This window comes from Bactrocera latifrons, unplaced genomic scaffold, assembly GCF_001853355.1.
Source record: "Bactrocera latifrons isolate USDA-ARS-PBARC rearing strain unplaced genomic scaffold, ASM185335v1 scaffold_585, whole genome shotgun sequence".
Classification (NCBI taxonomy): Eukaryota; Metazoa; Arthropoda; class Insecta; order Diptera; family Tephritidae; genus Bactrocera; species Bactrocera latifrons.
The window spans coordinates 107,611-119,528 of NW_017537251.1; the positions used below are offsets into that span (position 1 = coordinate 107,611).

The 11,918-nt window shown below is 33.7% G+C and overlaps 1 protein-coding gene across 4 annotated transcripts in view; it reads right to left on the bottom strand.

The window, feature by feature from the left end:
* LOC108974731 (tubulin polyglutamylase TTLL7) overlaps positions 1-11,716 on the bottom strand; it is a 19,030-nt gene extending 7,314 nt beyond the window's left edge. The window contains exons 1-4 of one of the 4 annotated variants that reach the window (XM_018942743.1): positions 11,431-11,716; positions 10,199-11,343; positions 9,911-10,121; positions 742-1,300 (exon numbers count right to left, since the gene is read on the bottom strand). In XM_018942743.1, the coding sequence (XP_018798288.1) occupies positions 1,145-1,300; positions 9,911-10,121; positions 10,199-11,343; positions 11,431-11,448 (1,530 nt within the window). In that variant the 5' untranslated portion in view covers positions 11,449-11,716 and the 3' untranslated portion in view covers positions 742-1,144. Of the gene's footprint in view, positions 1-741; positions 1,301-9,910; positions 10,122-10,198; positions 11,380-11,430 lie in introns of those variants that run through there. The other 3 variants (XM_018942742.1, XM_018942744.1, XM_018942745.1) reach the window with 3 other exon arrangements.
* Positions 11,717-11,918: the final 202 nt, after the last annotated feature.

The window sequence follows — 11,918 nt, forward strand, 5'->3', positions numbered from 1 at the left end:
AAAACAAAATATTTGAGTTTCTTAATGTAGCAAAATTCATCAGCCACCCTGTATTGATGTAGGGTGCAATGGCAGAGTTTCGGAAGGCGGCGTTTTTGGAAAGTCCTCATTTCAGAAAGCTTTGGACAATAACACACTGAGATTCCCTTTACCACAATCATTGCTAAATCGTGACCAACGCATATTCAATTACCGATTGTCTCGTGCGCGTTGTCTCGTTGCGCGTTGGCGCGTTGTCTCAAATGCATTTGGCAAATAACACTGGCCTGCTGTGACTTTCATAATTTTTTAATAAAAAAAAAAATGCCAGTTATATGGAAGGTTTAACTACAGATAGGAATGATCTACAAGACGATTCAGTTCATGAGCAAGGTACTCAAAATTGCCAACTAGGAGCTGAGGAACGTCCAACGACATACATAACCAATGAAGCCAAAGAAATTCGTGAGGAGTTCGAACAATATTTTATGATAGCCGCTGGAGAAATACCATTTCAATATAGATGTTTATGTTAAATAAAATTATTGATTTAAATATGTCTGTAACTTTATTAATATAGAAGAAAAAACAATTCAATCAAATATCAATCATCAATTAATTCTGAAAGGGCATCTACAGTGCACTTCATATATTAATTTCAAGATTTTTTGCTGCTTTCTCATTTTTTGCATTCATTTCACGCATTTGCGACGCTATGTACATGTTGAAGGAATACCACTTGTCCTCTTTTTCTGTTGCGCGTTTTAAAATATCTTTTGGCGAATTGGTTGCTGCATCAGCTGGCGATGATATTGCATGTTGAGGGGTTGAAAATGCGTGTTTGGTAAACTTTCACTACCAGGGCTTATATTTCAAACAGATGAAGTCGTTTTTTCTTTGCCGTGGTTATGATAAAACTGCATTGCAGTCCAAAATTGCCAATCAGGTTGTGAACTTSACGCACTCTGACCAGACTTTACCTGTAATTTGTTTTTTGTATTATTGTACTCTGTTTTCACATTCGCCCACTTGGCTTTACACTCATCAACGCTACGGCCATGACAGTTCGCTGCAACTTCTCTCCATGCGTTCTCTCTCTTCTGTCGGTTTTTATAATCTGATGAAGAATATTCCCACAGACAAGGATGTTTTTCTATTATTTCTATTAAATTAAACATATCTTCCGAGGACCATGCCGTTGTAACTTGAAAACGCTTTCTCTTTTTATCATTGGTGTTGATTCTGCAGACATATTGGATATATTTTCGCATATTGCGGTAGTCAAATTATCAAAGATTTCATCTTCATCTGTATCCATATTCTGAAAAATAAATGAACAATATTAATATATTAAATGTAAATAAATAAATTTATATAAACATATCATAAATATTTATACTCACCAATAAATGTGGTGACTTGTTTAATAACGGACAAATGGAATAAAGAGCAGTGGTGCATCAATTATTTTTGTAGATATCAGTGCTCCCAAATTTAATAATTATTTATTATTATTACCGTGCGATTCTGTACTTGTGATACAGTATCAAGTCTCTAAATTTGAGATTTTAGGTTAGAGGCAATTTTTGAGACTTGAGACGATTTTGCTAATCTGTAAGTGACATTTCATTATTCARAGATGTTTTTATACTTGAATGAAAATAAATATGTCGATAACAAATATTAAATTTTCTATAACATAGTCAAAAAACATAGTTATCAATAAAAATAAAAATATCTGTTGGCTTTGTTTCATAATATTAACGAAATTTATGTAAAATGTATTTATTTTTAACCTTTTCGTGTTTCAGTTGCTTACAAAATACAAAAAAAACGACAATCGATTAATATCTATGGTGATCTCTATTCAGTATATTCGAAATGGCAGACAAGAGTTCTTTTTCGTTTTGTGACTTGCTAACTACCAGGTCTCAAATTTGAGGCAATAGTTTGAGACTAAGCTAGAGACTGTTTAGTGAATAGTAACTAGTCACAAATTGAGATTTTACCACAAAATGTCTCAAAAAGAGATTAGGGACTGGTTACAGAATTAGTTTAATAATCATAGAGTTGCCAAATTTTAATTTGATTATTAATTGACAGCTCTGTATGAAACAAACTAAATACATAATAATAAAAATAAAAAAACCATAATTTTGGCTTTATTTGAATTGATTGGTCCTGCAATGGCAGATAAAATTATCGGTACATTTGTCCATTTTTTGTATTTACTTGATTTGTACAACAATTCCATGATTGGTACAACAGAGAAGTATTTTATCGGTCTATCTGCAAAAAATTTTTGTTAATTTGCCTTATGCCACGAATTTTCTGGCTGTCACACGATCTGTACATATAAATGACAAAAAATTGGTACATTTGACCAATCGTGTGATCTCAGCTTAATAAATTTAAAAAATAAAATATCCATATGCATGAATAGAGGAATTTTTGGAAAAAAAGGAATTTCAGCGAATTTCCTTATTATCATATGGCAGCGCTCCATTTCATTGTAATTTTGAGCACACAAATKGTGTTCACTATGAATGTAAAATGTTATTTTTAAAATAAAGATTTCTTATGTAAAAAAACTGCTATAAGTGTAAAATGTGAATTTATTTAAAAGTTTATAGTTTAATTGAACTAATTTGAAGAGATAAAGTGGAATAAAGTGTGTTAAATCTAACCCTATATATTTTTTTATCAGGAGGACTTCCTCTTTCCAACGGTACCTTCAAATCGCGGCGTCAAAGAAATCGGAATTGTACCCACTTTTTGTTTAGCCAAGCAGCAGTACCCGGTTCTTACCTATGTCGGCGGCGATTGTGTTGGCGTATGTTTATTCGGATTGCCGGATATAGCAGCAGACACTTATGCATCCAACTTTTTGGTTAAATAACAGTTCAACAATATTTCTCAGTTCAATTGGTATTTTAACAATAATATATGTACTTTCTCCGCCCTCGCCGTTACAACTTAGCCTTTTCAATGACTGTGATAGTACAAAACATAATTTGCTCCGACCTCACCGTTACAATATTGCTTTTTTATTGAAAGTGAAAGTGCACAACATAATTTGGCACAATTCCGATTTCATTGGCGTTGCGATTTGAAGTACCGTTGAAAAGAGGAAATCCTCCTGATTAAAAAATAGATTTATAGGTAACGCAAACGCTTAGTTTACGAGATATTCGACTTTAAAGTTCAAAAATTTCCAATATTTTAACATTTCAACTAGCTATTTCACTACATTTTACACACCTTATGCACATTTTTTCACTTCAAAATCATTTATTTAAACAGTAAACATTTAAATAAATTCACAATTTACACTTTTTGAAGGTTTTATAAGCGAGAATTGTGTATTTTAAAAATTACTTTTTACACTCGTCGTGATGTGCTGAACACAATGCTCGCCACAGACTGCAAACGACAACTGTCAAACATTAAAATACACACTTTCTTATGGAAAGAGTTATTTTGACAGCTGAACGACTACACGACTGCAGGCCGACAGCTGTCGTTCTCGCTAACTTCAATATATTCTTATATTTGTCAACGACAGTAGAGATGAGATGAGGTAGAAATGTAAAAGTAAGGTAAATGTAAAATTATTCAAAGCTTTAACAAACCTGAAGTTATTTTACAAATAAAAGCATAAAATAGCTATGATATATCATTTGTAATAAACATTGATAATTTAAAACAAATAAATTTACCTATCTACTTCTTTTTTGCTTAAAAATTTCACTTTGAATAAAATATTAAAATTTCATTGATATGCAAGATATTAGCACGGCCACAACGAAATTGTGTACATGCAAATGGACAGCATAAACTTCCAAAAACGCTACTCCCTTCCTTCCTTTTCCTTCCGTAGCGAGCAAAATGTGTCAAAAGTTGAGCCCGTGGTGAAAACGCAGAAATCAGCCATCTTTGTACGTTTTCATTTGAACAATGTTGCCATTGCTCAATACGCATATATACTTTTGTACACATCTAAGTTTTCAATTACAATTTTTTATAATATAAAATACCAAAACTGAAAACAAACTATTAAAAATAGTTTATATTTTTATAAATAATAGCAKTCTACTCTGATTTTGAGTTATTTTAAGAAAATTTCAAACATATTGAAGAAAACTTTTATAATTACTACAGTATATCGAGATTGGTAACCCTGCATTGTGAGAGAGCAATCAGCTGACCCGTTTCTGCGTCAAAAATCCAAATGCCGTGGATTCCTACGACAAAGAGAGAAGGGAGGAGCGTTTTTCGGTGTTCACTTACATTGCGCGCCCATAAGATAGGTCGTTTCAGCTGACACGGGCCACGGGTCTACGTTTTTGGCTGTTTGTGGTATCACAAATGTTCAAGTCACAACTCCATTTTCAGTTCACTGTGTTCAGCACATGAGCATCATTTATCTAATAACACTTATGAGGAAATGGAGCGCTGCCATATGATAATAAGAAGAAAAGAGTACAACTCGAAAGTACTTCAGTCACAATGGGTAATGGCTCGGCCAGAGTTATTTTTTAAAGCGAAGTACTTCAGTCACTCCGGGCATTGGCTCGACCACGGTAATATTTCAGAATGCAACCGAAGGCCGCCAACGCAGAAAGAAGTACTATTTTCATATTCTTCCTCTGGCGAAACTCCCCTATCCGTGCATACCCCATTTAGGCACAATTCCGATTTCTTTGGCGCCGAGATTTGAAGGTACCGTTGGCACTCGTTTGAACCTCAGTTGTTTACCAAAAATTATGACAAAATGCAGCGCTGTAATGTGATGATAAGGCAGTCCGCTGAAATTCCTCTTTTTCGCAAAAAATGGATATTTTCTTTTTTAAATATCTTTTGTTTGAATTAGTGCATGATAACCAAAACATATAACCACTTTATAATAAAAACTCAATATAACGCAGAAAGGAGTACTAAGCGAAAGTACTTCCAGTATTCGCTTGGCCAGGGTTATTTTTTTAGAGCGTGGTCGAAAGCCGCCAACGCAGAAGGAGAAGGATAGTATAAAATTGTAATATGCATATAAAAATGTTATATTACAATCATATAAATATTATAATATTATAACAGGATTTTACTTATCTGTGTTTATTAAATATAAATCACATATTATTCATATATTCATATATGTATGTATATAGAAAAGTGTTCACATATTAAATTTTATCTTGAAAAATCTTCTTAATCGTTTTTTTATAGTTAATAAAGAAAATAGAATCACTCGAAAGTACAAGCAAAGAAAACGCTGAAAAATCCTTCACTTTTGGTTTTTAAGTTGAGGCAAAGCTGGTTTTCTTCGTAAATATAAACGCTCTAAACTTATCAGCCATAAATTTGGCTGGGATTGGAMATATATATATATAGTTGCCGCTGACTTATAGTTTTAAAGATATTTGCATTTAAAGTTGAAAAATTTACAACTTTTACATTGACAATTTGTATATTGTGAATAACTTTCTCACTTATATTATGACTTTTCACTTACTAACACTTCACTATAAGGTTTCTGTATATTAATTTTTTTTAATATTTGTTGTAAAGAAAGCTTTATTTTAATTATTTTATCTTAGTTAAATTCTCTGCATTTGCACAATAAGAAAAGGGTTGCCATGGTTATTTGTATTGAAGCGCGGCGCGGATGGAGGATGGAGTCATGTGTAGCAGTTCACGCAAGTGAGGAAAGTTCTCTGATCGCCATTCACTTGGGAGTGGCCAGAAACGATTCTTTTACATATGACTCAAGCAGCTAACGACTTCCGGTCCTTGACCAAGTATCCTCTGGGTAGCCTAAGAACATCCGTTTGAAGGCGAGCAAAAGTGAGAAGGCGAAACATTCCCTGCATAGGGTTGTGCGCTGGGTTTAGGACCCGCCACTTATAAAACCAACCCAATGAAAGCGTAACAACAGCCTCGGATGAGAGACCCCAATTTTGATGACGACCATGGCAAACGAAATAAGGACTACGAATTGAGGGCATGCACCTGGAATGTCCGGTCCCTTAATTGGGAAGGTGCCGCTGCCCAGCTGGTTGATGTCCTCGTAAAAATAAAGGGTGACATCACCGCCGTCCCAGAAATGCGATGGACGGGACAAGGACAGAGACGAGTAGGTCCTTGTGGCATTTACTACAGTGGCCATATAAAGGAGCGCAAGTTTGGTGTGGGATTCGTGRTGGGAGAGAGACTCCGTCGCCGAGTACTATCATTCACCCCGGTGAATGAACGTCTAGCCACAATCTGCATCAAAGCAAGGTTCTTCAACATATCGCTGATTTGCGCCCACGCCCCGACGGAAGAGGAGGACGATGTGACCAAAGATGAATTTTATGAGTGTTTGGAAAGCACTTATGAGAGCTACCCCCGCTACGATGTCAAAATCGTGCTTGGCGACTTTAACGCCAGAGTGAGCAGAGAACGATGATCTGTACAAGTGATTTTTAAATTAATAACTTTAGCTGAAAAATTATAAAATAAATGTGCAATGTGAGATTATTTTAAAGCTTAGAGTGTATATTTAAATATACAAGGTAAAAAACGTGAAAAAAAACTGTGTGAAACATAGAGAAATAACGTATTCTTAGTGCAAATTTTTGAACTTTTAAACGTGAATATTAGTAATTTTTATATTATTTTTGGATATTCCTCGTCTGGACAAGCTGCCCTATCCGCAAATACCCCATTTACACGGAAATTCGGGTTTTCTACTCCTCCGCCAAAGTAATCGGAATCGTGCCCTCATTTATACCGAAATTCTCTTTTACCCGACCGCCAATCGGAATCGTGCCCATAATTTACATACACATTTATGTACATATATACACACATACCTACATACATATGTATTAGGGCGATTCAAGTTTCATAGAAAAAAATCCATGGTGAAAATATTGTAGCGCTCTTTGATTTTTTGGATCCTTTTGGTGAGAAAATAACTGCAAAAAAATTTGAGCTCATTCGGATAAGATTTAGAACTGCCTCAACGATGTCAAATTTTACCACTGGTTATGTTATTCAATTTAGTGATTTACTATTGCATTTTTTTATCAATATTTGTTTCGAACATATCAATCTTAGTTTTTTTTCTCTTTGGCTTTAAAGAGCGGGTTTCAAAGAGCGAGAAGAAATAGCAAAGCAAAGCAAAATGCAAAAATAGCGGTACTTTAACGTAAAATTGGCGTCGAATGCGGAATAAGTGTATTTTGTCAGTTTTGACTTGCTCTCAACCAGAAGCGGTCTGTACGTTTAATTTGCTGTAAATAATGAATTATTTTGTAATAATTTGACTAATAAGTAATAATATGACTTCTACGTGATCTAAAAGTACAATTCCTCTGATTGGCAAATCCAAACCTTGCTTTGATGGCAGGCTGTTACCAACGGTTCTTGCAAGTTTATTTTTTCCATCATTCAAGACTTAATAAATCTCAAAGAGATAGCGTGAAAATAGTTGTTCAAAGCATTTGTGATATATGTATGGTGTAAAGCAAATATTCCAATTGTTGAGGGGCGGAATATTATAAGAAAAATGACATCAATATTGGATGAATATTGCAATATCTGCCGGAATAAAAATCGCAGAAGTTATGTGCAGATTGCTAAAGAAAATACGTTTATGGAAAACATTAATTTAATCTTTGACATAGCTCATCATTATGCTTTGAATTTAATAAAAATCGAAGAAGATAAGCAATTTTTATTAGACTAAAGGTCAGAAAGAAAGTATGTGATGGTGTAGAGTAGACGTAAAATATGTGCAAAAAAAAAAGAAATAAAACAGCGAAGGTATTAAAAATGATGGACAGAGTTGAAAAAGAAGAAATCAGAAAACGAAAAACATTAGAACCTGCAACGCTTTCAACCTCTCTTAGTGACGAAGAGTCTGATCATGATGACGATAAAGATAATGAGTTTATTAGTCAAAATAAAACATTAATACCGCGAAATAAAGAAATTAAACAGCGTAAAATAATGTCACGAAATCTTGCGTCCGCATTGGATCGCACGAACACCAGTAACAGGAAAGTTAATTTTGGTTTTTAAGTTGACATGTATTTTAACAATATACTTATTTCTTTAATACAAATTATAGGAAAGCAGCCTATATTCKTTCAGCAGTTGCTCAAACGTATAGTGCGGATCATGCTTCTGAAACTGTTTTATCAGTCAGCACCATTTGTAGAATGCGTAGTCAGTTCAGAAGTTAACATGCTTCAAACCTTAAGGGAATATTCTCGCCCAATGTTCCTTTAGTTATACATTTTGTTGGAAAATTACTTGTAGGTATAAAGATGTGTAATATGTGCCATCAAATTGTCGGAATGTCTGTTGATACCACTGCATCAAATACGGGTCGTTTGAAAGGAACATGCGTTCTTTTGGAGCAGAAACTGAAAACAAATTACTTTGGCTAGCTTGCCGGCACTACACCTTTGAAGTAATTTGCGGAGATGTTTTTAAAGCATTATTTGGTTCAACATCTGGCCCCGGCGTACAAATATTTAGGTCATTTCGGGAATTTTGGCCAAACATTAATCGAAGCGAATACGAGAAATGTTCTGATAGTCGAATAAGTAATGAATTACTCTCACTTAAAATAGAAGCAATAGCTTTTGCAAGCGATATTTTAAAGAAAAATTCAGGGCAATTGTTAAGAGAAGATTACCGTGAATTATTAGAACTAACGTTAATATTCTAGAAAGAAACTCCTCCACGCGGTATCAGTTTTCGTACTCCTGGCGCATTTCATCACGTGCGTTGGATGTCAAAATTGCTCTATGTTCTAAAAATTTGCCTTTTTCGAAGTCAATTCAGCCCAGCAAAAGGCTTGTGTTGAGTTCGGTATATTTATTACATTAATATAAGTAAAAGCTTGGATACAAAGTCCAAATGCCTGTGACGCACCTTATAATGACTTAAATCTAATAAAATATTTTTCTAAGTATAGCACCATATCAAAAATAATATCAGAGACCGTAACAGTTACATTAAGTCGACACTTATGGTATTTAAGCGAAAAACTAGCTCCAATTGCCCTTTTCTCGGATTTGGTACCTAAAACAATGCAAAGTTTGATGGTGACTCGAATAAATGAGTTCAAAATGCAAAAGCCTCTTAAAAGATTTGTTAAATATATTGGTACAGAAGATCTGAATGATAAAACAATAGCCTTTTTCATTGGTTCTGCTTCTCATACTTTATTTGAAATATTGAAATTGGATGTGACTTTTCTAAATGAAGACATAGACTCGTGGAATCAAAGCAAATCTTTTAATGAAGCAAAAAAATATATAATGGCTTTGAAAGTCGTAAATGATAGTGCTGAAAGAGCAATTGCTCTAGCAACAAATTTTAATCACTCCTTAACGACAAACGAGAGCGAAAAACAATTTCTATTACAAGTTGTGGAGAGTCACCGTAAAAACTTCACTAATTGTAATAAAAACACTTTGTTTCAAAATATTTGAATGTGAAAATATGTAACAAAAAATGAAATAATAAAGGAATTATATAATTAAAAATGTATTTACCAATGATTTTCCAGTAAAGTAAGACAGACATACATATGTATGTACAAATTATATTAAAAAATTTTTTTTTTTTTTTTTTGTTTGATTCAGCATATATTAGTGAATTTTGAATTCGTTGAGGCAGTTCTAAATCTTATCCGAATGAGCTCAAATTTTGTTTCAGTTATTTTCTCACCAAAAGGATCCAAACAATCAAAGAGCACTTCAACATTTCAAAGTTTTAAAATTTTGAACCGGTCTAATATGTATGTATACTAATGCAATTTGAACCGGTTCATATTCATCTTGAGACAATTCTGATTTCTTTGGCGCCGCGATCTGAAGGTACCGTTGGAAAGAGGAAGTCTTCCCGATTAATACCGAGTTCATCTTTAACTTACCATTGTTTTTGGGAATATTCTCTTCATTTCCATTTTATGTAAATGTTCATAATGTGCCGCTTTTAATATATTAACTTCTGAAGCTTTCAAGCAGGATAAACAGAGATCACATTCAGATTTATTACAGGACTTATGACAGGCATATTTAGCACAATCATTCAGATTTACCGCAATATTTTTATCCGATGTTATTTTTTCATCATTAAAAAACCTAAATAGATAGAAATAAGCATCTCAACAAACGTCCATGTCTAAATGTAAATATTCATATAAACGTTAAGAAATTACCTTTTATCAATTCGAAGAGGTGATCCAACTCCAACTAAATTTAAAACATTGTATAAAACTTGTTGGTACAACAGTGCATTAGGTTTGAAATGTGCCGATGAAAGATTAGGAGACATATTGACCTCCATGAGATAAACTTGTAACTTATCATCAACAATTAAATCAAATCGTAGGAGCTCGAAATACTTTCCATTTTTAAAGGGTTGCATTGCTTTTAAAATGTTATTTTTCTTGGATAATATAGTCTGACGTACAATCTCTTCAACTTGCACCCAAATTACAGATGGGTCTAAAAATTGATCTCGTACGTATGCATCGAAAGAAGAGCGCATACTTCCCCCAAATCTTTCAAAATATTTGATCAAAGAAGGAACTTCCCACGTTGGTAAATAGTCATTTCCAATGACGTATTTATTAATATTTTCAGCTTCAAATGGATAATATTTTTCCGGACAGTAACGGAACAAAATGTCTCCTCCATACATATATACTGTTAATGGTTCAATAGACGTCAATACTATATAAACTCCTAAATCGAATTTGTGTCCATCTACCAAAAAAGGGTTTTGAACATATTCTTGTAAGAAACAGTCAGACGCATTCAAGTTTATAGAATTCAAAGGTCGAATTTTAATGGATCTGTGTTTGTTGTTTTTCTCCACAAATATGGAATCGGGATTATCCATTGCAAATTTTAAAAATTCTGCTTGCTGTTCTGGCAACCGAAAAGCCTTAGGCATGAATGGAAATGCAGCAGTGGATAGATCAACCTTGCTTGTAATGAACCCTATACCAGGAAAATGGTTAACCATTTGACGTGGCAAAATAGTTCTTATCCTTGGTCCCATTTTGAGAAAAGGGTATTCATGTGCCCAGAGTAAACTCCAATTTTTATTATTCATAGAGGTTTCTTTATATCCCATTTGTCCTAATATTTCTATTACGTGATGAAGATGTTTATCTGATTGTTTGAAAGGAGGATATATTGCAAATTTGTAATAATTAATTTCTGATGCTTCCGAGGGCTGTATTTCAATGATTTTTTCAGTTTTCCATAATCTGCTATCCGGAATCCCAAATTCCAATAAAACAGCAGTAACAGTAGTTATTAAAAGAAACACCAAGAATATCCGAACTAGAACATCCTTAGACGATTTAAATTTATTTCCAGATTTCATGTCCTAAATGAATTTCTATTTACAACGAAAAATACTATATATTCAAAATAATACCTCCTTTTCCAGCTGCATAGTGTAATTGAGTTATAATTGGAAAACAAAAAACTGCCGTGAAGAGAATAGCTTCCCTTATGCTGGAGTAACACGACCAAGAATTGCTATAGATAAATTGATAAGAATATCTTTTCTTGCTCTCTCGCTTGTCATCCGGCAACGGACCCTGATCTTTTTTCTGAGCTGGCAACAAAACACAATCAGGGCCCCGTCAATCAGTGTTTATACCATGTTCGGACCAACAATGAAAACATGTTTTCGTGGGAAAAATTGGTTTTCGCGGTAAAAGTTGTGTTTTCGTCCACTTAAAATCTGTCAAACAAAAACACATTGAAAACTAGGGTAAAGGCTCAGCGGCTTTTCCGAAAACGTGCACTAATTTGTACGGCAAATGTCTTAAAATTCGTGTTCCAATTCCCATTTACGAATATATATGGCGGGATACCTTTTTTGTTTTTTTTTTTTTGGAATAAAAACCATTCAAAATT